The 27,397-nt window shown below is 37.9% G+C and overlaps 1 protein-coding gene across 2 annotated transcripts in view; it reads left to right on the plus strand.

The window, feature by feature from the left end:
- WWC2 (WW and C2 domain containing 2) overlaps positions 1–27,397 on the plus strand; it is a 103,180-nt gene that overhangs the window by 56,839 nt on the left and 18,944 nt on the right. For both annotated transcript variants that reach the window (XM_017805158.1, XM_017805168.1), the window contains 10 exons: positions 1,731–1,860; positions 2,547–2,693; positions 3,623–3,696; positions 8,381–8,623; positions 13,484–13,573; positions 15,488–16,101; positions 20,177–20,300; positions 22,762–22,842; positions 22,926–23,012; positions 25,980–26,172. In XM_017805158.1, the coding sequence (XP_017660647.1) occupies positions 1,731–1,860; positions 2,547–2,693; positions 3,623–3,696; positions 8,381–8,623; positions 13,484–13,573; positions 15,488–16,101; positions 20,177–20,300; positions 22,762–22,842; positions 22,926–23,012; positions 25,980–26,172 (1,783 nt within the window). The remainder of the gene's footprint in view (positions 1–1,730; positions 1,861–2,546; positions 2,694–3,622; positions 3,697–8,380; positions 8,624–13,483; positions 13,574–15,487; positions 16,102–20,176; positions 20,301–22,761; positions 22,843–22,925; positions 23,013–25,979; positions 26,173–27,397) is intronic.

Genomic DNA, 27,397 nt, shown 5'->3' on the forward strand with positions numbered 1-27,397 from the left:
AGGTTAGCCAATCATGCTGATTTTATTATATTAATTCAACAATGAAGTATTGTTTTAAAGCAGCTTGCTCACAAGCCATTTTGACAGGAATCCAAAGCATGTTTCAGAAACTGTCAACAGCATTCCACAGAAACACAATGGACGTTTGTTTTTAAAATTCAGTCAGCCACTTTCAAACAGCACTAATCCCATTAATTTAAAACAGGATGATGGAATATCTTACATGTCAGAGATCCTTCTTGTCTATCTTAATTATATACAGAATAAAGCAGTTGCAATTTGAATGTGGCACGTCATATTCTAGACAGCATGTGGTGTATTACCCAGCTGTTCATTCATGATCCCAGTTATTGGCGTATCCTGTATCTATTTGACCTTAGCAACCTGATAAGTTACCAAAAATTGAGTGTTGTCAGACAGCAAGTGCCTGCCTATGAAAGACTTTGAGGAACTTTCAAGCTGAAACAAATACATCCTTGAATAGAAATGATTGCAGAGTCACATAGGTAATTTTCTTACATAAATGCAGTTTAGTTTGTACAAAAACTGAAATGTGGAGAAAGGAGAACAGGCATGCTCACAGCTTTAAAGACTACTTTAGAACTTCGATATCTTTGTGGCCAAAACTGGAAGAAAAATAGAATACAGTTACAGGTGTTTTGTGCAAGTTGCTGTTCTTGCAGGGGATGCTTAAGATCACTTCTGATCATTAAAATGTTTGTTCATTCCTCACTCACAAGGTAAAAGACTTTCAGCAAAGATGATGGATGATAATAAAACCCAGAAAACCAATTGCATTATAAAAGAATGTATTCTCTACTAAATGATTGATTTTTGTCAAGGTGGCTGTTGATTTTAATTTTGTGAAGCACAGCTGCAGTCATTTCCATGATGCTATGAAATATTCAGTTAAACTAGAGACAAGAGAAATATGCTTACAAACTATAGTTCTTGAAGGAAATGTTGAAATACTAAAATGAATCATCTTTTTATCTCTATGTTTAGGAGGGATTTTTAAAATTATTTTCAATTTAATTAATTCAATTTTCAATTATTTTCAAAATCCTGATGTTCAGGAATTTAATGAATTGTCCAATCTATGGCATATGGTATTAATTATCTAGAAATTTTGTGAATAAAAAGAGCCTGGTGACTGGCTGAGCACAACAGCTGTACCAGATGGTTAATGCCAAGGATTAGGGTGAACTAGAGGGAAGCTGAGACAAGAATGGTGCTGCTTATGTTTCTGCTCAGAAAGGCTGATTAGTAAGTACCAAGAAGCTTGCCTGTCTGCCCATGTCCCTGTGCAGGTCTGGGTAGAAGAATACTACTAGTAATAAATTCTGCTTCTGTAAGGATCACAGACATTTAATTGTATGAAAGGTGTACCCAAAAGCTGCTACTGTGCTGCAGAGTTATGGTGGGGATGGGAATTTTGGCAGTGTTGTCAGTGATAACTCGGTACTTGTGATAGAATGAATAGAAGTCTTTTGATAAGCCATTCTCTGGACACTGTGTGTATGTTACATAGCTTTGACATTTTTGCCCAGGATTAAGTAGTATTTGAATGGAGATTTCAATGTAATTTTTCCTTTTTGCATGTCTGTTACAGGAAATGGTATCTCATCTCCTTCCTTTCTGTTCTCTAAGTATGCTTCTGCCTGAAGTAGAACAGCAGAGATGTTAGTATTATTTTCTGTATCTGGTATTAATATTCTCTCTTTCCACAGAATTGACCAAAAAATGTCCGGAGGCCAGAGTGGGTATGAACTGTGTGAGGCCAAAGCCATCCTGAGGGAACTGAAGTCCATCAGAAAGGCAATAAGTTCAGGCGAGAGAGAAAAACAAGATTTAATTAAGGTATTTTGAATGGTCGATGCAAGTTTTGTGTGGATTTGTTTTAACATGATTCACTTCCCAGATGATAAATACTTTGCATTTTATACTTTTAAGGGATTCTCAAAATTCTTTGAGTCAAACTAGTATTAAAATCCATTTTCATATGCAGAAACTGAAGCCTCTGATGTTCCTAGATCTAAAAGCCACTCTGTTAGAGAATATAGATTTTTTGAACATGTATGTAAGGTACAATGTATATGTTACCTCTAAACCACAATTTAGAATATAAAGTGGACGAAATTGAGATGTGTTTTTGAGATGCAGGACCATTTTCTGAATCAGTGAAAGTTTAACAAATCTAAATTGTCCTATTTCCATTTCTGAAAGCAAGTTTTTTTGTTTTAATCAACCAGATATTTAATTGGTTGACAAGTAAAAAAACACCCAATAAAGCAACAAAACCAAACAAAATCCCAAAACCAGATATAAACCCAAATGAGTAGTTTTTGCATTTTCACAGGTGTTGGTTTCCCTTAGTGTCAGCTACCAATGGCTTGATTAAAAGGATACTTTGCTTAATAGGAAATAAACATGCAATTTTTATAGTGGAGTCTTTTATGTAAATATCTTTTGGAGATAAACTGGTATAAACATGGTAAAAGTGCAAAGGAATTTTAACACCACTTCTTTATCTGTTTCCTGGACAGAGTCTTGCAAAGCTGAGAGAGAAATTCAGTCTTGATCAAACCATTGAAACATCTGAACCAGACTTAAGTTCCAGTTCTGTAAACTCCCAGCTGTGTTTTCCTAGACAAACTCTGGATACAGGGTCTCAGACTGACATTTCTGGTGAGGTGAGCTTTCCATTTTGTCCAGTGTAAAGAGAAATTGAAACAGACTGCTACAGTTAATAGAACTGGAATCAAATGACCGTTCACTGTTGCTGATAGGCATATATATATATATATATATATATATATTTATAGATTTGTTTCAGAGAATTACTTAGAATCAGGTATCTGGTTTTTTTGTCCCTTAAATTTTAAATCAAGATTCAGATGAACTTTATACATTTAGCATGAAGCATTTGACTATCTAATTTAGTCAAATAGTTCCAGTACAGTGAAGATTGATCTGTCTCTAGGATATGTTTAACCTTACAGATGTAATTCCCTATGAAGATTTTTTTAATTTTCAGAAACAAGATCACAGAATTCAAATGTGCAATTTCATTTTACAGAGCTGAAAAACTGTTAGTGGAACTACTTGTTTAGTGATTTGGTAAAACCTTCTCTGTTTCACTGATGGTGTATTTTATATACACAGACAGCTGTGCTTAATTTTGGCTGTTTCTTTGAAGTTCTGTGAACTAAGGATGTACGGAAGAGAATGTACAAGGTTTTCCAAACAAAGAGAACTCTGAAATGCACGGACTTAATTCTAAATTACAGGTTCAGCGGAGTTCAAAGTAGAAGATCAAAATTTTGGGTACAATCACCATAAGACCTCTTTGAAAATACTCTGAGAATATGGACAACTGGTAGTATAGTAGTTAAAAATAGACGAACTGGCTCAGAAGAAAATAGTGCTGTTTTGTACATCACAGTAGATGAGATCTTAACTAGGCACTTAAAAGCAAGTGTGGTGCTGGCTGCAGAGTGGGTAGGGAATCTAGTTTTGATTTTAAGTCGTGATTTTTCTATCCTCTGCCTCGGTTTTGTTGATTCGTTTAACAGCTTTGCACAGTGATAAGGCTACTTTTTTTTTTTTTCCCCCTCAACAGATTGGAGCAAGAAGTAAATCAAATTTAGCAGAGAAGGTCAGACTAAGTCTGCAGTATGAAGAGGCCAAGAGAAGGTAACGAGGCCGGTTGATGTGTTGGGTCACAGCCTGGAGCCGGGAAGGTTCCGGATCCCTGCGGCACTTATCCTTGTGCTCGCAGCGACACCCAGCGGACGGCGCTCCTGCCGTGTTCCCTTCCCTTCCGAACGCAAACAGCTTCCAGGGGCAGCCGGGGCTCTGGAACAGTATGTTTGTCATTTAGTGCGAAGTTGGATGTGTTAAGAAAGAAAATTAAGACAGTGACAAATTACTGACAAGTCCGGGATCAAGGGAATAGAGTGAGCTGACTTTCTGCTGAAAGGACCTGCTAGGTTATTTATGTCCATTATATCCTTCTTTGGGATCATCATTTTACTTTACTATACCACTGAAGGCTCTTCAGTTTCAGCATTGCTTCATATTTCCAGTGCAGATTTAGCAGGCTTAATTACTTCTTTTTTTCCTGGGACTTTGGATAATTTAAGTACTTGTTATCACTGTGGGGTTGGTTTTTTTAATGAGTTTAACCTGAGGAAAAAAGAAATCTGAAACTGCTGCACTGATGAATGTGGAATGCCTTTCAAATAAAGTTCTGCGGTAGTTGCTCATGAAAGCAGTGCCATTTTGATGAATTGCCACAGCACTGAAAAATGGGCATCAAAAGGCAGAACATTCAAGGTTCAAATGACATGTCTTCTGGGGCACCAGAAGTGCTACATAATGCTGGGGGAGGATTTACTGTTGAGATAGCAATCTTGTATTGTATTATTTTCTTATATTTGTCACGAAATTAATTGTCAGCTATTCAGAAACCTTATTGGTTTTGTTATGGAGGTTCTTCATAATATAAGGGAAATAGTAATCTAAAAACTATCCCACACTCAAAGTTCCTTTTTTTACTATAAAGAACTAAGCAAGGCAACAAAATAAAAAATAATACTTTTCCCCAGATGAAAACTGTACCTAAAATGCTATTTAATCTGAGATTTAAGTATTATTTCACTTGGAATGCTGTGGCATGGTCAGTTAGAAAACTACGAAAATAAATTTGCAACTTGTAAGTACCAATTAAAGGCATAGTTGGTTTTAGATTTTAAAGGCAGGAGGCTGCACAACTATTTTTTTGCCTAATTTTATATGTATACTCTCTTCATACAGAGTAGTAGCTACCATCCTTGCCAGTAACAACAGTAATCCTTTATATACTCATTATGGATCATAAAACTTTATTATATAATCAATGCATTCATTGAAGACTGCTAAGGCTATTGTGTTTGTTCAGTATTGAACATGTGTGATTTTGGCTAAGAATCATCATGCACATAATCTTAATTGTCAGGTGGTGTTTTAGATGCAGGTAGATGGCATTTTTTCTCAGGCATAATTCATCCAAAACCAGATCATCCTCTGCTCTGACTGTGTCTTGATACCAAGAAGTGCCAGCATTGTGTTTTATCTTTCCTTTGTAGGAACAAAAAACCTGGCAGTAAGTCAATTTACCACTTCTACCTTGGAGGGGGAAAAAAAAGAGGAAAAAGAAGAACAGTACAGTGCTCAGAGTATGGAGTACTGCAGCACAGGATCTTTCTTTGTCACAAATTAGTTAGCCAAGAACATTTCAGTGTTCATAACGTGGAATAATGAAGATACGTACCAGTCTGCACATAAAGTTCAGAACCTGATTACACCTTTTCCCCAATTATTTGGGCCACTGTAGTCATCACTGTAATTTAATAAGGGTTGACCATCTTTTCTGAAATATTAAATGTGCAAATTCTCAAATTTTTTTATAAAATAACTAAGAGAAAGAGAGGATCTTGTAAGTGAACTTCTCTACTTGAAAATTTTCAGGTAATTTTGTACATTGCAGATTTTCTGTTGCTTAGCCAGCAGAATGTCTTGAGGAGGTGGAATGTTCATAACTATGCTAAATTCAGTTGCAGGTGTTATTCAGAAGGATCTGTACAGCATGCTGACAGTCCTATCCTGATGTGGTGGAGATCTGGCAACTATTCCTTCTTGGCCTGTTGTGGCTTCCCACCCTTAAGGGGAAGGGAATATGCAAGATTCAGAGATGCCTGTGGTCGAAAAGGAATGACAAAAAGTCAGAGAGTCTGCAAAAACTTACAAAATTTTATTAGTAAATTATACACACGGCATGGAAATTGGTATGTTAAATCCACACACTTTGGTGGATTTTGAATAAGGGGTAGGGAGGAGAGAGAGGTTAAAGAGAGGGAGAGAGGAAGGAAGGAGGGAAAGAAGGAAGGAAATAAAGAAACAAACATTACCAGCCCTGGCTCCATTGTCAATGTAGCTGATAGGGTGTCCAGTGTCCTGGGGTGCTGCCCAGGCTTTGTGGGGGTACCTTTGTCCCCGCCCTGAATATAAGTTTCTTGCTTTCTATGCAGATTAGTTATGTATAGTCCGTTCTTCTAACCCTATCTGGAAATGGGTTGAGGGCTTCAAGGGTCTTGATCCCTCCCTATTGTGTCAGCCTTTGGTGGACAGTCCATGCCCGCTTCTCTATGTCATTCCTGTGCTTGTGCTGTACTGTGTTGTGCTTATCTCCGGAGCCAGAACAAGGGCATTTGACCCAGAAAAGTGTTGCCCTACCCCTGTATGCCCCCCTTCTCCAGTCACATCCTGTTCTTTCTCACAGCATGTTCTTACCAACAGCCCTTGGTTGGCTCCACAGCCATCCAGCTGTCCGTATCTGAGGCATACACATTAACCCCTTCTCTTCTGGGCTTCTACACCTGTTGAGCAAGGACTTCCTCTGACGTGTGAGACCAGTTCAGTTTTCACATCCATGTAGTCCTTTGTCTGTCTGATAAGGCAGCTGAAAAAGAGTGTCAGTTATGGTAGTGAGGAGTTGTCTTATAGCGGAGAGAGCAAAAGACCAGTTTGGAGACTGCCATCCCATCCCGTAAGACATCAAGCAGCTGTCAGCAGCAGCTACTTTCAGAGTAAGGTTGGGTAGAACCAGTGACCTAGAGATGAAAGTTTCGACATTTCATTATCCATCTGAAATTATTTGGTTGTTTTCCATCTAAGTACTACTCCTCTAAGGGACTGTTGAATATAAAAGATACATGTAACAGCTGCAAAATATGTTGAAAGTCTTCGTGTTATTTCATCCCACCATTTGGTTACAGTGGCACTGCTGATATTATTTCTGTTTATTTTATATGCAGTGTTTTTGTGAAAATACCCTGAGTCAAACCTGTTCTTGTGGGGGTTGGGTGGAGGTATGGGTTGTTTGCATTTTTGAAGCTGTTGTTTTTAAACTGAGGTGCAGGTAAGAAGGAAATATTACCTATGGAAAAAGAAAGGGGTGGTTTCCCTTAAGCTTCTAGTATGAGCAATGAGATAGATTCAACATGAATTCTTCTGAGCTTGGACCATAAATAAGTGCCTTAATGTACTGTAAGATTAATACCAGAGATGCAAAATAAGCATGATATTATTGTTTTTGTTAATCACTGAAAACAAACTGGAAAGAAGAAAAATGCTTTCCCAGAAATCTGTCAGAACTACACAAAGATTATACATGCCAGATTATCTCTGTGTGTTTTTGAAGTATGGTATCAGTCATTACCTTAGTGCCTGGTAACACTGAAGTTGCACAGGCTGGTATCATTTGTTGAGCTGATTTAGGTGCATTTAACTACGACAGTTACAGGTAAGTAAAAGTAGCAAAGTAGTTTCTCTCGCTCTAGATTGTATGGGAACTTCTGTTTTGATGTGTCCTTTCTCTGCCTTTTCCCCATCGTACAAGAAAGAGATGCAGAAAGCTGTACATATTTCAAAGCTTCCATATTCTTGAGCTATGCAGCTAGTTCAGGTGTGGCTAAGCCTGGAAGTGACTGAAAGGTCTCATCTTACTAGATATAGAGCACCTATAAAGGGAATTTTTAGGCTTTCCCGTTGGACAGTGAGTCTTTATTGCAAGACCTGCTGCTGAGCCCATAGACAGAATGATTATGGAGACTGAATACTGAAAATAACTGGTCTTGATCATGACAAAGCTTTAGTACAATGATAATGTAGATTAGTTCCTGCTTCCATTGTGTGGGCGTATCTGTGCAATAGGTGTGGATAACCAAGACTTGGCTGTCTTAACTCTGTGGTTTGACATCTGCAATGGGAACAACAGTTGTGCAAACTTAAACTGTTGAGTTAATAATCTCTTTTGTGTTTAGGTAGCCGTTGTCCTATTACCTTTCATTTTAATTTCATAGAAGAGTGGTGGTTTGTCTTGGGATTTGCATGCATGTGTGATACTGAAGTGAGCACCTTGCTATGGTGCACATTCTTTCACCATGGGCATTGCCATTTCTGAGGAGCAGTCAGCCTCCAACAGTTTAGGAGAAATCCATCATACTCCTGAAGGAGTAAAGCATGGTATCACTACTATGTTACTAGAGAGATCACTTTCCATAATCCTTTTATTAACATTTTGACTTCTGCTTGAATTTGGCATTGGAACAGGAGCAACTAATTTTTAATGTATATGCATATTGCTGTTGGCCTGGATAGGTGGCCTGGTTCTCTGGCGTAATCTGCGTTCTTGTGAAGCAAAACTAATTAAAAATAGGGCTTTGAGTATAAAATGTCTTTATGTCCTGATACCTTTCAAAATACTGTATCACTTCTCTCTTTCCTGGGATTTGTGTGCTGTGCTGGGCTCAGGCAAATCTGCTTTGTTTTATTTTAGCATGGCTAATTTGAAGATTGAACTCTCTAAGCTGGATAGTGAAACCTGGCCTGGAGCACTGGATGTGGAAAAGGAAAAGCTGATGTTAATCAATGAAAAAGAAGAGCTTTTAAAGGAGCTCCAGTTTATTACACCACGCGAACGTACTCAAGATGAGTTAGAGCAGCTAGAAGCAGAAAGGAAGAGGCTTGAAGAAGAGCTGGTGTCTGTAAAAAGCACACCCAGTAAAGCACTTGCTGAAAGGTAAGAGGTTGTCTTTTGCTAATATTAAATGCTGCTTTCTGCAATCTGACCTTTGTACTCATTACAGAACCTGAACTATGCCTTTGGTTACAGTTCTATGTAGTTCTTAATTAAATTTGTTATTAGCCCTATGGGCAGAAACACAAAGAAGTCTTCTGTGAGAGAAAGTGAACACCCTGTATGTGCTCTGCAATATCAGTTGCTCTGCGTTTGTTACCAGAATGAAAATGCTTATGACAGATGTTAAATAACTGAGGAATGTCAACATACCAGCAGGAAGCCAATACATCATTCACTCGTTTCTGATAATAGCTGTAAACTGTTTGAACTTGGGTTACAAAGATTATCTTGATTGTTGCAACATCTGAAGCCTTTCATTGTGAGTTTTATTACATACAAAAGTGCAACCAAAAGGGGAAAAAACCACCAAAAAGTTCAGATGAGAAGTATAATTGCTGCAAAGCTTTTCTAAGTTGCTGTTACCTACCTGGTAACTGGAGCAGCACAATAAATTGTTTTAACCAGATTCAGAGTTTGAGAAAATCAAAGCTGACTGTCGTCAGCTGTAAGTGGAAATAAATTTATGGGCACCTCTAGCACACATAAAATGCAATAAACAGAAAATGTCGTTGTCTGTATTGGTGTAGTATGCCTTACTGATGTAATACAATCAGCATTGAGTGGCTTTCTTACTTCCCTCTACTAAGAAAGACTTGGTGTTGCTCCAGTTTCATTGAATGATGAAATTCCTATTAGTGGCATTAGAAGCTGGATCCTAGGTTGTAGCTGAGTAGCAAGGATGTTTTTTTTTTGTTTACAAAGTTCATAAGTGTGTATAATGCATGATTTTTTAACATTTTTACACTTTATAATAGTTTAAACTACATTACATTGATAACCCAAATATGTTCTAGAAGAAGGGTTATGTGCTACTGGTGCTATATTTTTGCAGGAGAAGCTACCTGTCTGTACTAGTAGTATTTAAAGTACTACAGATCTGTTGCTCTCTGACTCCATTAATAAGTGGAGAAAAAGGGGTCAATAATAAAAGCGAATTCAAAAATAATTTTAATCTAAGATTTTGATCATATGCTGTTGTAAGTAATAGCTAAATCTTGATTCATGGTATAAATAGGCAGCTGGTGTCTGAGTCTTGTGTTTTGGATTTGCTTGTTTAGTGCCAAAGAAAATTCTGCACCTGACTCTTTTCCCATATGTGGCAGATGCCAAACTTGGAGTACAAAGGGCAAGTAAAATTGTCCCCCAGTGTCAAGAAGAAATGAATTTTCCATATATAGTGACACAATGAGTGTTTAGAGCTTACGTTTTTCACCTCTGTTTTCCTCAAATTTTTCTCCTGATTTTTAATCCAGAAAATGTGGATTTTTTTTTTATATTTTTTTTTCCTGAGATTACTGTAAGACATGTTTTACACTGCTGGTTGAGGTAGCACTTATGGTAGCTTTTGGCTTGCTTTTTTGTTATTCCAGTGAATCTCCAGTGAATTTCTACCTACAACTATTTATGATATTAAAACTGTCTCCCTTGTTGACTTCAGAGCATGTAAATTGTTTTACACCAGGCTATTTTGAGGATTGTTTCTCATTTGTCTTCTATAAACATAAAGAAAATGTTCATTTTGTAGAAGGATTCAGATGGTGAAACTTTTTCTGAAATTTAATTTGAAATTAATTAAATCAATTAATTAATGATGATTAATTGTATCAGATAAACCATCAGCGTTTTGTTTCTTGGAGATGAGGAAGATTCTCCTCTCCATTATCAGGGGAGGAGCCATCTTCAAAATGTTGTACTATTGTTGCATTATTATTTTCTTCCCTGAAGTTTCGTGAATGCCTTCAGTTTGCAATGTTTTCACAGGTACTGATAATGAAGCAACAGTGTAAGAAGCTGTGGATTGTGCAGAGCTTAATGTTATGAGGGTTTTTCATAGGTTTGGTGGTTTGTTTCTTTTCTTTATTTCTAAAGTGAAAAGAAACAGAAGACGTGCTCTGACTTAAAATAAAAACATTATAGCATAGCCCTGGGTTATTTTGGAGTGGGATGCTGAAATTGCCACTAGTAGATGTATGTGGATTCAATTTACAGAAGGAGGGTATAGATCATAACATATCAACTTCAAAAAGGCAGAGACAGGGCATACTCTGACTGCTTTAAGAAGCCTTCCAGCAACTGAGTAGAAATAACTGGACTGGGGAACTGTTGAGAGCTACTTACTACTTTCTTGCATCTGCATTGGTGTCAGGGAGATTCCATTACTGCTTTAATCCTTGGCAAAATCTCCCAAGTAATCACAGGCATTTAAACAGTTGCATGATTTAACTGCTCAGTTGTGGTGTTGCCTGCAAAACTGGCACCTGCTCTTGTGCCTGTCATAAACAAACATGTCCACATAAGTTTGCACTGAAAGGTGAGGTATGTGCACTTTAACTTTTTAATGTATTTTCTTTTAAGATTTTATGCCCCTCTCAGCGATGTTACAATTTAAGATCAAAACTGGAGAAAGACATCTTACTAAAACTGAAGTCCCTCCTGCAATGAGTAATAGGTTAATTGAAATAGGAGAGATGCAAACAGGAGAGACTGAGAGAGGCCTGTGTCAGAATAGATAACACTGTGATTGTTTAGGTGTTTACATGGGTTTTTTGATATTAAAGTTCCTACTTATGCTATGAAAAGGGAAGGTTCATTGCCTGAAAATTTGAGAGGTTTTTTTTTTTCCATTCAACCTAATGTAGAATGAAAATACATCCCTTGAATCTCAATTTGTTGTGAGATAGTAAAATTGTTTTCATCATGCATCTTGTGTTTGTGACTTGTGACTAACATATATCTGAAATTTATCTGCAGGCATTAATATTTGTACTTTAATTACTAGTACATCAAATTACATCCAGGAAAGAATTTTTTTCAGGTGCTAAATTATATGGGATAAATTATATTTTATCAATTTCCTTAAGATAATAAAAGAAAACAAACTGTTGATTGTGCTTTGTGGAGGCAAAAAACAAAAAACCTTTTAGTTCAATAATACAAATTCAGTGAAACAACTACAGGTGTCTCTCTAGAGGACTTCAGTTAGAGAAAATCCTAAGCTTTTATTTCCTTTCCTGCCTTCTACCATTAGTAGTTGAACACACAGAGCAATTTCTGTGCCTCTTCCTTGAGGAAAAAAATGATAGTTCACTATTGAAATGCCACAAAAGAGCTCGTGAAGAGCACTCTTGCTTGGGAAAAGCAGGATAGATTAGGCTTTAAAAGAAGACAGAAGGCATCAATAAATTGTAAAATGACTGGAAAGAGTGTCTGATAGTATAGATAAGCATAACTGGTTTGGAAACCTGTGTGTATGTCTTCCTGGGCAAAGAATGAAATACCGTGTATGCTTTTAACAGCCTTGGCAGGCATTGGCAGTTGAATCCATCACTGGAGTGTAAGAGCACACGGGGTGTGGGCAGTCGAGTGGAAGTTCACACCCTGGCTGACCTCAGGGTAACTTATTCACCTTTGCATAACCCAGATTTGCTCACTGAATGAGCATGAGTGTAAGCAAGTGCTTTTCATGCTTTGCTGAATCAGAGACTTTTTACTGGTATCTGATGCTCAAAGGGAGTGAATTCTGGGAACTCTCCAGTATTTCATTCAGTTAATTCACTTTGCGTAAGAAAGCAATGGTTGATTTTTGGGGTTTTTTTTATTTGAACTGTTCTCTTGCATTTGAATTTTAATTTATACATCCTTGAGATGACAGAAGGACTAAAGGAACCATTTCTGAGAATGAACCATTAACTTTTTTTTTAATCCGTTAAAGGAGGGGAGTTAATTTCTTGTTTCCCAGATTAGTCACTTGAGAACTTGTGACATGTATCAGTTGACTGAGCAAGGGCTAGACGACAATATAGTAATCACAACTACAGGAGGATTTTTGCTGAATCCACTGAGGGAAAGTAGTTTATTTAGTGTCGTAAATGGAGTGATAAAGGGAATTATAAAAGGAAAAAAAAAATCACTGTAAAGATTAGTGAATCATTTCTGCTAGCAGCCAGCCAAGAGGAATTGGAGAGTTCCACCTTTTGTGGCTTTAGAGCTATGCTACATAACGAAACAGGAGGCAATAAATCCTGCTTTTTCATAAGGGTGAACCTTAAGCATTACAATGCTGTGTGGCTCTGAGGTGATGACAAAGCTGATGGGGATGTAGAAATCTTTACCAAGGACTTCAGGACTTCTAGATGTCGTCTGTCATCACTGAATGCTGCTTTGGCTTGTTGTACTTTATCTCTATATGAAGATTCTGAAATTAAAGAGAGTGCTTTGATTTAAAACTTGGAAATATCAAAACTAATTAGTGTTCTCTTGGGTTTTGATGTTTGTTTGTTTGTTTGTTTGTTTGTTTGTTTGTTTGTTTTTGGGTTTGGGTTTTTTTCCCCTGGAACTGTATTAAGTGAGGACCCAGTCTGCAGCATAGCTTTTAAAAACTGTATTAGGGCAGATCTTATTATACTTAAGTTGCAGGTATTTTCCCAGTGCTCATCTGTTACTCTTTTATTGAGTGCATGTTCTCCGTGGTACTGTGTGCATGTCCCAACACTCTACTTGCTTGTGCACTCTGCAGGTTTGTTACAGTGCTTGGAATTCTGCAGGTAAAGTCACTCTGATGAAGCAGTTCAGGTTTTACAACAGGACTGAGAGCTAACACAGTATTTTGGATTTTAGTAGCTGTCAACCTGATAGAAATGTGAGGGATCTTCACTTTGTTTCTTTCTTACCTATAAAGTATTTTAGCCTACAGATTATTCTCTAATGCTTTCCTGAACTAATATATACATCTCTTTGCAGATTAAAATTGGAGGAGAGAAGAAAAGAGTTGGTGCAGAAACTTGAAGAAACTACAAAGTTAACTACTTATTTGCATTCACAACTTAGGAGGTGAGACTGTACTGCATAATGTAAAACCTGTTTGCTAGTGGACCTGGATGTCTTAACTTCATTCTTAGGTTTTTCTTTTAGCTGGAAGCTCAACAAAATTTGTTTAATATTTAAGTAAGAATATGCAAGTGTAATAGTGTCAAGCATTTTGTCACCATGCAAACCTGGTGTACTTTTATAATTTCAGTAAGAACTCAAGACTGGATTGAATGGTTTTTGCACAGCTTCCATAGTTAAACAGGAAGACTTTATTTTGCTTCTGCATAAGGAAATAAATACATCACAGGTTCTCTACTTGGCCATATCTTCAAAGTCCTGTCACTGTGGAGACCAAACAGGTTTTCAGATTTCTGTCTAAAATGAGTTATTAGAACTGTAGCCTTCATTCTATGAAATAACTGTAGAGGCTTAATGAGTACATGTATGCATGTGAGTATTTAGTGAATAGTTGATTCTGGTTTGATTCTTCAACACTGATTTACACTATCTGTAGACAGAAATGTATCCTCAGCTGGATATTTTTTTCCTGACAGTCATTGAATCAAAATTTGAGTCTGAGTTTATGAAATTCATAGTCATAACAAAAGAGTAATCAGTTACAACAACTGTAAACTCAAACTCATTGCTCTGATGGGAATTCTAATATTTAATTATTATAGGATCATAGAGTAATAGAATGACCTTAGAGATCATGTAGTTCCAATCCCCTTGACATGGACAGGCACACCTTCAACTATACCAGATTGCCCAGGGCCCTGTCCTACAGGGATTCATGATACATGTAACTGGTATTAGGGAAGAGTTTCTCTCACTTCTGGACTATTACCTGGGCTACCAAACCATGTGTCCATTATATTTATTTAGAAAATCCTGAATTTTCTTGCATATCCCACTGGGATACACCAGTCAGACACTGTAATGTTTACCTGTTCCCTTAGAAATCAAAATAGGGCTTTAAGAGGAAGAATGTTTTTAAGTGTTCTGTAAAGTTCCTCTCACAATGTCATACATCCTATTCATTGGATCTAGGCTGGTTTAGCTATTTCAGACATCTCAGCCAGATCCCATAAATGTCATCTTGATTGGTGATTAGTTAGGGAAAGACTATTTTAAATAATTTTTGAAACTGTTTTGTACTCCTGTGTAGACTTTGGGAAGTCTCTTTGTCCTGTTAAAAGAAGCTTTCTAGTCCAGTGGAAAAATTTTTCAAGTTGATAGTTCTGTTGTTGTTCAGTAAACAACTTTTAAGTGTTTAGAAGGGCCTGCTTGAATTATTTCCCAGCAGTCCTTCAGAGCCAAGGCAGCGACACTCAGTTTTGCTGGCCTGGCAGGACTCCTTATCTCTTGTTATTAACAAGACAAGATTGCGTGTTATGGCCCTTGCCATACTTTATATAGTTGGATTTACTATACATGTAGAGTGTGTGAGTCTTACAGATGTGAAGCAGCTCTGCTATAAGTTATAGCTGCCATCTTTCCCAGGTGTTTGGTAGGCTGCATAAATTGCTTTAGGGGTGGCAGCACTCCTCTGCTATCTTAAGCTCCATCTTGGGGATCCCTTTCCTGTCACATTGACCACATGAGCACCCACATCAGAGTGGATCAGGTCTTTGACAAAATATAGCAGCTGAGAAGGCTGCCGTTACTGCCAGACCATTTTGTCAAATCTGCAGCCTTCTCCAGAAGAGAAGGGGCTTAGGCAGCTGGCCATAAGCTGGATAATTTGCCCTGGGGATGTGCGGGTTGGATACACTGGTCTAAACCAGGTATGAGTCCTTAAAAGAACATGATGTCCCCAGCAGCTTTTGGCTGTAAACCGCTATAGTGCAGTTGCAGTCAAGCTTCTCTCTTTGTTCTGTTTTGTGCTGGTTTAGTTTAGTAACATAAGTGTATGTGTTTGTGCTTTCTTTGCAGCCTCTCAGCTAGTACATTATCTGTGTCTTCAGGGAGCAGTTTGGGATCCCTGGCATCCAGCCGGGGATCTCTGAATACGTCAAGCAGAGGGTCTCTAAACTCGCTCAGCTCCACGGATCTCTACTATAACCAAGGCGATCAAATAACAGATTTGGACTATCAGTACAAACTTGATTTCATATTGCAAGAAAAAAGTGGTTACATTCCTTCGGGGCCTATCACTACTATTCATGAAAATGAAGTGATTAGTTCCCATGGGAGACTGGGTTACAGTGACTCTCCTTCAGCTGCAGACCATCCCAAATTGACTGAACCTCCCAAATCTGTGACATCACTGTCTTCCAGATCCTCGCTCTCTTCCCTGTCTCCCCCAGGCTCCCCTTTGGTTTTAGAATCTGCATTTTCAGTGTCAGCTCAAAATTCCCCTCTGCATCACCTCACTACGGACTTTGAAGACTCTGACCTTTCGGGTGATTTTGCAGGCATTAGTCTCTGTGAGAACCAAATATTATTGCACTCTGAAGCTGGAGCAGGATCTGAGATTCCTACAGGTGATAAAGATCTTAATGAAGGTGTTAGGCAGCCTCTGCCTCCTCTACATGAAGGAAGTTCAGGTAATTAAAAAATATCTAACGTCAAATGTGTATGTAACATGAAAGCTAACAGCTGGCTCCTGAATGAGGAGGTACCTTGTATATTTGAGGAATATCTTGATCAGCACACATTTGCCAGGGTGGGCAGTCAGTAGTCCTGAGTTACCAAACTTCCAGCTTTGGCTGCACAGAGCTGCAGTCACTCTGATTCCATCTACGTTTTTCAATCGCTATCCCAGAAAAAAAGTCCATGTATTGCAATCTCTGTCATGAAAAAACATTGGAGGTGGATCCTGAAGGCATGGAGGATGCATGGTGTTCCCAGGTACTGTCAGGATGCACAGACATAGAACAAAAGTACCCTCTTGCTGGTTTTTGGTAACTGGAAATCCAACACTTTGTTTCTCACAGAAGAATAAGTTACATACTAACTGACATCCTCAGTCCAGAGATTTCTGGACTCAGAATTATGTATGTGTATCTAGTAATTTGAACCTGCTGTCACTGAAGGATCTGCAGTTCACTGTGAGTTGAGGAAGATGGGTGACCACATGCCATGTAAGTTACAGTGAAACTCTCCCCATTTTAACAAGGTTTTCATAGCTTTTATCTTTTTTTCCAAGTTAGAACAGAGCTCCTAAGCTAGTCTAGGTTCTCCCTGTAGCCTGTGGGAAACTTCCAAAAGAATGAGACATCTTATCCTAGACCATACTTCTGTTTTAAGGTATATGGGATGAATGATTGTGGGATGAATGATGAGTTAAGGCATCCTTACTAACTAGTTACCTTTAACTTTGAGGTGGCTGAATTAGGTGTGGTGAATTCTACTTCTGGTCTGCAGTAAAAGCCATCCAATATGCTTAATATTGTCAAAACCTTTGGCAGAGCCAGAGCTTCAAAAATGCTAGCTGTTAAGAATTGATGGCTTGTGCTCAGTCTTAGAGTGCTCACTTTGCTGCCTTTTGTTAGGGTTGACAGTATGGTATGCTTTCTCTGCATGTCTAGTCTTTTCTAGTGTAATTCTGTGTCATTGTCTTCAAGTATGTTGCAAACTCTTCATGTATACAGAATCACAGAATATGCTGAGTTGGAAGGGACCCACAAAGATCATTGAGTCCAACCCTTAGCCCCACACAGACCATCCACAAGAGTCACACCATGTGCCTGAGAGTGTCATCAAAACACTTCTTGAGCTCTGTCAGGCTTGGTGCTGTGACCACTTCCTGGGGAGCCTGTTCCAGTGCCCAACCACCCTCTGGGTAAAGAACCTTTTTCTAATACCCAACCTAAACCTCTCCTGACACAACTTTAGGCCATTTCATCGAGTCCTGTCACTGGTCACCAAAGAGCAGAGATCAGTGCCTGCCCCTCCTCTTCCCGTCATGAGTAAGTTGTAGGCTGGGATGAGGTCTCCCCTCAGTCTCTTCCAGGCTGAACAGACCAAGTGACCTCAGCCGCTCCTCATACGGCTTCCCCTCAAGGCCCTTCACCATCTTTGTTGCCCTCCTTTGGATGCTCTCCAAGAACTTAATATCTTTCTTATACTGTGGTGCCCAAAACTGCACACAATATTCAAGGTGAGGCCGCACCACTGCAGAGCAGAGCGGGACAATCCCCTCCCTCGACCAGCTGGTGATGCTTTGCCTGATGTACCCCAGGACATGGTTTATGTTACACAGTGGCTCTTTTTTCCCAAGAAAGAATTGAGGGAGACAGAGTTCCAGCAGCACTGAGCACTGGCAGCCCTAGATGAAACCTGGTCAGTACCTAGCATTCCCAGCTCTGCATTTCTGTGCCTGAATTGTTAGGGAAGCATCTAACTGAGGAGTTTGGGTGTCTTTGAGTAAATACAGCCAAGCTCTTGAGGCTGCGTTGTCCAGATTTGATGTCAACTTTGAACCCTCGTGCTTAGCGTTTGCTAGTATTTAATAAAAGTACCTGGGCATATTGATACAGTTATATATTTTAATGAGAAATTTGATTTTATTTTTTTAATTCTCTCAGGGAATTGTTGTAATGTCCGTTGGCTAATTATATTACCTTACTGCAGGACTGTAGTAATCTCACTGTTGGCCAGAGCAGTGTGGCACCAGAAAAGAAAGGCATGGTGTGCTTAGTAAATGTGAGTCCCCTCTCTGTTCCACTGTGCAGAAAGAAAACAAGAAATTGACTGATGGGTGGTGTGAACCTGTGAAATGCAAAGTGAAAAAACGTGGAAGGGAAATTTGGGGGCAGGGGGTCATTTTGTCGTTTGTCTTTTCAGGATAGTGTAACACATTCGTTATTTTACTTAAGAGCTGTATTATAAAAGATTAAAACAATAATTAATTTTCCTGCCTGTATTTCAGCAGCATATCCTTTCCAAATTAACATCATCTTTTGGTTTGTTTTTGCAGTCTGGCTGCAATTCATCTAGTCTGAGAATGGCTTCAAGATGGCTTGGAATTTGGGAACACATAGGGCTATGTGGAATCAGAGTTGGGGTTTTTTTTTATTTATTTCTATAGGTCGTTATTTCCGCAGGCGTTGTGTGCTTGTCTAACATTTTTGAACTTCTCGAGGACCTATTATTCTGGATATTGTCAGGGTGTCTTTTAAGTCCATATGAGTAGGTACTGTTCTAAATTGTAAATTCATCCTGTGATTCTTCATACTGATACTTCCTCAAGTAGGGTCATATACACAATATAAATTATCTTTAAATCTGTGTTAAGGCTGCCCAAAACAAGCATTCAGATTTTGAAAAGCTGGATACTAATTAATTATGCTTCAATACATCTAGTTTCCACAGTAAAATGGGCCTCACGGTGATACTTCTGTACATTAACAGTGAGGTATGGACCTGGGGTTGGTTCAGTGTTTCTAGTCCAGTTTCATTCTTGAAGCTGCTGTGATGGTTAATGGGAAGGTTTGCAACAAACTCAGCTGGAGGCATTAAACCTGCATGGAAAATTTCAGCCCACACACTTAAGTTTGACAAGACAACAAACCTGAATACTACTGACTCTTAACTTGGACATAGACAAACAGACTTGAAGACAGAATAGCTCATATTTTCATGTAATCTGCATTGGCTCTCTAGATGCAGTGTTCACCTGCTTCTCTGTCTCTGTCTTTTCTGTACAGGTGAACCCTACAGAATTGCTCCTCTGCACATGTCCCTGCTGTCAGAAACCAAGTTGGAATATCATATAGTTATTCCACAGTCAGTCTCTGTCATTGTCAAAGTCAATTCAGGCTGCTGTAGTAACTCCTAAGGGTAATCAATAAATCATGTCATCACCTTCACCCCTCGCATGGTGAGGCGGAAGGGAAAGAGCACTTCATCATCAAGGAAAAAGCATTCCTACTGCCATAAATAAAAGCACGAATGCAGCAATCAATCATCTAATCTGGAGCCTTAAATTTTAAACATCTTAACAGGATGTAAAGTCATGGTTCAGACAGGGATGATAATGCATACCAATATCCTCACCCCTTGGCAGATAAAAGGCCCTCAACTTACTGTGCTGCAGAATGTGGCTTCACTGCATGACACTAGCATATGAATGCGAGCTGAAGATTAAAGCTAAGTAGTCGTTGATAGTAAAGAGACTGTAGCATAAAAAGTTTTTGATGATAGTAAACCAGAGGGGATTTTTCATTTCTAACAGTTATATCACTGGGGAGAGGGTGTCTGTCTGACTTCTGAATATTTAATAAACATGACACAAGCCCTTGGCATGTTGCTGAACTGTTACTACAGTGCTGAGTATGAACATGGCAAATACAGGTTTAAAGATCAGGATAATGAGAGTTAATAGTGAGGATAATGAAGGATAATAACTAGCTCAACAGAAAAGGGTGATGACAGGAGCCTGTTTCTCTGGGAATGAATAATAGTACATTTTCAAGTTCATCAGTCTGGTTTTATCTATAGCCAGAATATGTGGTAACAGCAGTACAGTCTAAGAATGTTTAATGATGTGAAACAAAACTACTCTCTGATACTCAGTTAAGGGTCACCGCTTTCAACTTGACAACTTTCTAAGCTATGCTCTTCTCTCTTTCTGACTATTAATCTCTGACTAATATTCATTCTGTTTCCTTTTTGTAGGTGTTAACTTACCACGGAGAGCAGCCAGTCACCTGCTTGAGGAGAAAACAGCTTGTGTATCTGCTGCTGTGTCTGATGAGTCTGTAGCTGGAGATAGTGGTGTATATGAAGCTTCTATGAAACAGTAGGTTTGAGAAATCATGCAAGTCTTTCCACCAGGAAGTTAAATGTATCTGTGAGCAGTTAACGTAGTACCAGCAAAACTCATTAATTGGTCCTGCCTTTTTAGAAATATTTTGTACTTTCAGATGGAAAAGAAGGCATATTTGCCAAACAGTGAAGTTTGATTTGGTGATTTGGGTTATTTTTTGTGCTGTAGAACTTGGTTGAGTAACATTAATACGCTTTCTTATAATATTGGGGATTTTTTTTCTTGCTAGAAGTGTTCTCAAGAGAAAAGCTGGATTTAAACTTCTGCCATGCGACTGTATTGACACTACTCAGAGTTAGTGTTTTTACTTCTTGTTTTGTTTAGATACAATCTTAAGATTGCATGGCATTTTGTTTGGATGTTTCTTTTTTTCAAAAGAGGCTATAGAAAAGATAAGAAATCCTCAGTTGTAATGTTGGTATTAAAATAATCCAGATTGGTGTTTAATGTTTGCTCTGGTGAACAGGATATAAGAAACGTATTTGCTGTTGACAACTTCTACAGGATTCTTTATATTAGTTTTTATAGTATTATATGTTTCCTGACAGTGAGAACAATGAACTTCAGACTGCATAAAAGAAGGTTTGCTAACTATGAGAGAAACAAAAATCTTTATTTTTCACCTCAGTTTTAGCAAGTTTTTGACATTAAGAATTTTATGTCCTTTTGAATATTCAGGGAGATATGTTTTAGCATGATGGTTGCAAAGACATAGATGTGTGTCTTCTCTTGCCAGGTTAAATGCTTTTCTATTAGGACAGTTAAAGGTGTGTTATGATACCATAAATGGGTTTTATTGGTATCTGATAAAATTACTTGTCAAGTCTTTCACAAATTAAAGTGTAATAAAAAATAGATGAGAGCAAATAAAAATGCTCAAATACAAAAGGGCTTTCTTCTGAAGTATTAGAAAGCCCATTCAATCTCACCTTAGTTCATGGACCCATATTTCACCCTGAACTCTGAATCCTAATATTGGTTTGCTCCATGTCTTCAGTTAGACCTAATGCAACTTCTTAGGCTGAAATAAACTCCCATCTATTAAAACTTTAGCCTTCTCTTGACTAAGTGGCCGAGACTGTATTTTTGTTCAATAACCACTATTGTCATTGCATTTTGTTTCAATTCTGAGCTGCTGTGATCAAAACTTAATGTCTGCTCCACTTACAAGTCCAGTGTAAGAAACAAGCAGAGACTGGGCTACAAGCTTTGGGTGTTCTGTGGAGCAAGTCATTAGCTGTCCTCTCCAACGACTGTGAGTGATGGGATAGGTGGAAAACACAACAAATTGCTGTTGCTACTCAGGAAAAGGGGAAAGATGACAATTGCATCCCCTAAACCTGTGTAGAAAAGGACACTATTGACATCTGTGCAAGCTAAGATTTACATACTGGCTATTCCATGATAGCTCCAGGTGTGGATACTCTTAATTATTACTGAGTAGGAAGTAGTGAAAAGGCAATGAGTGCCTCTGTGCGAGCTGCTTATGTTTAGTAGAAGTGTCTTTATGAGCACTGTGTATGGAATGACTTACAATTTGTCAGTGTGCTCCTGACGTTACAATGTAGTGATTTCTGCTCTATAGACCAGTCCTTTGTGTTGGGTAATTTAAGGTAGGGAAGGAAATACACTCACTCTATGAAATTAGCCATCAGCAAGGAAATGTGTGGTAAAAAGAAAACCTCTAAATGCAGAGTCCTAAAATAATGCTGTCATGTCTTGTGTGATGTTGTCTCTGTCATTCTCCACATTTCCTATCTTGATATTTTCTATCTTGATCTTGTTTATTGATCCCAGCAGTCTAGTTTTAAAAATCAATGAAACACATTAATACCACATCCTAACTCAAACCTCCCAGAAAATGACTGGAATTATTTTGCCACATGGATTCCCTATAATTACTTTCAACACTAGATTTGTTCTTCAGCTGCAAGGCTTGTGTCCCTTTGGTTCTTTGAATGCTTCTGAAAACAGGCTCAGAGGAAAGATGCTTGTTATTTGCACAGAAACCTTTGTATTTTACAGAGCTCTGAAGCTCAGTATTCTCCAAAGCAGTATTTCATATCTAGTTTACATGTGGCCTGTGATTTATTACAAATTTTAACTTCCAATTTTGTATTCAGTGAGATAAAGAAGTCCTAAGTACGTATAAGAACAAACAATTCTCTCTTGACTTTTAGTTTGGCCTGCTTTGGTAATCAGCCTAAGGCCTTTCTGAATCATTATTGCAGTTGTTGAATGGTTCCAGCAGCGACTGTCCCCAAAACAGGCACTGCTGTTGTGTAGGCTCTGAAATTCTCACTTGGAGTGCCTGCTGTCATTGAGTCAGCCTGTTTAGGAGAACGCATATATGTTCTGTGTATGCATGCCTTAATTATTGCTGAAAGCTAACTATAATTTTCTGCAATTTGACTATTTGCCTGGTTTTCCTTAGAACAAATGAAACTGAGGACACTGTATTTAGTGAAGATGATGCAACAATTCTAGAAGCTGCTCAGGTACAAATAGGACTCAGGTGAGTGACCAGCAAAGGGAATATTTCTGTTCATATGTAAACATGAATTGTAAACTTCCCTCATGTTGTCCTCTCTTTTACAGATATGACCACGACAATTCAAGTTTTGTGATAATAATAATACGACTCAGAAATCTTCCAGCGTTTTCTGTACCTCTTGGCTCTAAGGTGTAAGTCAAACAATCATTGAGCAGTAGTGTTGAAATATGAGAGTATAGTAAGAAATTGTAAAAATTCTCCAAAAGAATCAGTTAATTTACTGCTTAACAGCACTGAAATATATATAAAACTTTTCAAGCTGTAGAAGTATTCAGCTTTTACATATGGTAGCAATGCTGCAAGCAAAAGAAGTTATCGGGAAATTTGCACATTCCACTGAAGTGGAATAAAAAGGATTTTTAAATGGTGTTATATCTAGTGCTTCTAAACATTCTGTAGTTTTGTGGGTGCAAAACACCTGTTCTGCAGATACTAAAAACATTCTTTTGATACTTTGCCATCCTTTCAGCTCAGAATGTTGTCTTTTTACATTTAAGTGACATTTTGATGTAAAATAATGTCTAAAGTAGTATGTGTCTTCTAAGTGAGCTTTTAAAGGTAAGGGGTAGTTTAATAAATTGCGAGTGGATGTGCACAGTCACATTGAGATACAACATTCCTAACAACTGGAGCTTGGATGGCTCTTAAGAATTAGTTCTTGTGTCAAATTGGACCAACACAAAAAGTGTAAAAGTAAATTACAGTGGAAATCCTATGTAGGAAATGAACAGAAATGCCTGAATATGTTACCACTGAGATTCTAGTCCAAAATTCTTATCTGTATAAATAAGTGCAGCTTTCCCTGGGGACACTTGTACTTGAGTGAATTTTTTTGACAGACTGTAAGACTATCTTAAACTGTTGAAAAGCTTAATAAGATTGGAATAGAACGTAATCAATCCTTGGAAAATTTGCTTTTTTTTCTGATTCCTTTCCCTTTGTCCCCTATTGCCTCGAATTTGATTGGCAGATAAATAAGAAGCTACTGAATATGGAGAGGTTGTCTTAATGATACCAACCTGGGTGCTTGCTGGATTTTTCTGTTTGTTTTTGTTAATAACAAATACTTGTCTACTATCATCCTTCCTTCTCTGACCTGCATTTTTCCTCTTCTGATCTTCCAGATCCACTAACATTTAGCACAAGGATATAGAAAAACTATAGAAGAATAAATTGGCACAGCTGAGAGGAAAAGTAGATTATGTAAACTGTCAAAAAGATGTTCAGTAAGATAAAGTTACTTCAGAGCTGGCATCTTTTTAGGAATTAAACTGTAAAGTTGTAATTAGTAGTCAAGAAGTCTAGACCTGCTGCTGCTAAAAGAGATTTAATGAAATTAAAGCTACACAAACAAGGAGGAAGAAAGAACAGGGTAAAGGCAGGATCTTGCAAATATCATTTTTTTTTCTGTCACTTACCACTGTATGCATATATATGTAATCTGTACAGATACATACAGTAATAAAAATTGGGTCTGGAAAATGATGCTGTGTTATAGCTGCATTTCCTAGAACATCAAATTGGATAGATTAGCACTTTGTTGAACCTTTAGACGTGAAGGAGTAGATTTTACATGAGGTGTTGCTGATATCTGTTTCCACACTGTCTGTGAAAGCTGTTCACTTTTAGCGTAGGTAGAGCGTAGCTAAGGAGTTACTGTGTCAGGAACACTTTTTCATCAGTTGAGGAGTTGTAGGTTTGTCACAGCAAAATCTGAGGCATTGGTTAACTCTTTAACTTTTTAAATTAAAAGGAAAGTAACCACTCCTGTAAAACAAAGTTTTTAATTGCTTAGTCTATTAAGATGGCTGTTTTCAGTAGACCATGCAAATTGCTTACCTACATTTATATGAATACAGCAGCAGCATTGCTGGAATCACGTTATGCTACGACTTCACTTCAGGATTGGCTTGTCATAATGCTGCATACCTTTTATCCAGGCTATACATGCAAACCTAAAAATTTAGATCTTGCTTTTTATCCCAAGAAGTTTGGCATAATTGGGGAATAAAAACTATGCTCAAATTCAAGTAAAAAAATCAAATTTCTCACAGACCTAATTTCTTGTGGTTTAATTAATGCAAAACCAAGTTTTTAATAATATTAACAACAATATGCATGAAGTGAAAAAGCATAGTGATAGTGCTGTAAATTTTGGGAGAAGAAGTTCTTGCCAGAATTGTTTTCCTTGTCCCACTTTTTCTTCTTGCTTTAGCTAGCTAGCTTAATTGCATTCTATTCTACAGTGAATGTCAATTATGTATAAAGCCAGTACCAGAAAGAGACTATTGCATGGGCACAGAAAAGATATAAAACAATTACTATGCTCATTCATGAGCATATGAGAAACTGTGCAATAGGTAAATAACACATACAAATTGCATTAGAAATGTCTTTACTCTGTTAAGCTGCTGCTAAAGTGAGACTTGCAAGTTAGCTAGTACAACTTTTATCCACATAATATCTAACCATATTTGTTACATAAAAAGACTGCAGCCATTTAACAATTTCAAGCTACTCTCTCTGCTTAAATTTAGGCTTGCAAGATGCATTCTTCTAAGTTGCACTTAATGTATTATGAATTCATTTTGAGCAGCAATGACCCCTAGTTATTTTCTTCCTCGATTTCCTTCAGGTTTTTGTCTCCTTGGAGGCTTTGTTTTGTTTGTTTCTTTAGATTAAAAGGTCTCACTACTTTTCAGTGCTGCTTGCATTGTTCTAAGTTTAATTTTTATATCCACCCCAATTTTTCTTGTATTTTTAATTAACATTAAGGTTTTGTTTCCTCCCATCTGTGGCATGATCTTCAGTGTTTATGGTACTATACTAGAGGATAAATTTAGATAGAGACAGAAAATAGCTACCTCTCTTGCTACTACCTTACCAGGCACAGAAATTCCTTTTTGGGAAATGTTTCTGCAAGGGGCAAGAGGAGTTTCTCATTCATCTTTGTCACCTCTTTTCTATTCCACCTCTGATTTGTTGCTGTTCCATTTTCTTGCTATGCAGTCCTTTAGTTGATGGGGTCAAGTTCTATCATGTGTCACCAGCAAGTGCCAGCTTAAATTCAGTGTAGGATTTTGTTTTGTTTCCGGCAGGTATATCAGAGTAGCAGTACTTCCATCCTCAACTGACATCAGATGTCTATTCCGCACCAAAGTTCATCCTGCCATGGAAACTGTTTTATTCAACGAGATATTCAGAGTAGCCATTTCCCAAGTAACATTACTACAGAAGACACTGAGAGTAGATGTTTGTGCTGTTGGTAGAAGTCATCGGGAAGAATGCTTGGTATGCAGTTTTATTTCTGGCATTTTTGGCATGCATTTGTTTATAGTGTCCCCTCTTATTTTGATGGTCAAGGCTGCTAAAATTCAACAGTACTTGGAGACAAACTCTGAAGCATAACTTAGCTGTTGCTACAGTACTTAAAATACTGCCTTTCTCTGAAATTCCTGATACAGAATCTAATCCTGGATGGAAGTTCTAGGAGGTGTTTTGATAATTCTAACACTGCATTACCTTAACCCTTTTAATTACGGATTGATATTCTGTCTTTGTCATTTTATAGGTAAAACCTCCATAAACTTCAATGCAACATTACCTTAATGCTAGATTTTAAAGCAAAAGCTGAAAAAGAGCCACAGGGGGGAAAAAAAAGCAAACCCTCATTATCACAAACTTGTCACAAAGAACAAACTACATTACGTTTTTGTGTGTTGTTTTAAATTATATGATGAACACCTTTTTGGTTTTTATGATCTGTAGAATAATAAAAAGGTATGACATTCATAGATCATCCCATTGGGAACTGTCATGTTTTAAATTTTGTTGTTAATCATGGTCATCACCTAATCAGTGATGCTCCATTTACTTTCAAATTGCTTTTGCATGGTCTGGTACAACTCAGTTTAGTTTTTCACCATGAGAGTGATTTTAGTAGCACAGTGAGACATTTTTAGTTACAACACACTGAAGAGATGCCGGAACCTGCTGGGGCTCATCAGCTCCGACTGCTGGGAACAGCCTCTCACTTTCAGAAATGTAGAAGTTAATTCCTGGGGATGTGTTGACCTTTTTCAGTATGTAAGAGGTTTCCCCTCAGGAAAGGGAAGGGCAGCAGAACAAAAATGCAACAGAATGCAGGATACGAAGGTGAAGAAAAAAAACAACAAAACAAAACAAAACAAAACAACCCAAACAAACACGGAAGGCAAGGGTTAATCACAAGATCAAATGAAAGAGCTGGAAGTACCATCCCCAACAGAAAGCCCTGGGCAACATGACCAGAGTCTTGGCAAGAACTATGTGTGCAACCCAGTAGCTGTGGAGATAATTTGCCAAAGAATAGAGGATTTTAATCTCCAAGGCACAGCCCAAACATGAGTACTTCAAAAGCGTTCCCAGAGTACCAACTCAGTGAATGTCAGAGTTTGTCCAAATGAAAGGGTTTCTTAATCTTTTACTGTCTTTTAATCTCCTTCTTCACTGGTTAGAGCAAACAAGGTCATCCATT

Source organism: Lepidothrix coronata, unplaced genomic scaffold, assembly GCF_001604755.1.
Source record: "Lepidothrix coronata isolate B3197 unplaced genomic scaffold, Lepidothrix_coronata-1.0 Scaffold0, whole genome shotgun sequence".
NCBI lineage: Eukaryota > Metazoa > Chordata > Aves > Passeriformes > Pipridae > Lepidothrix > Lepidothrix coronata.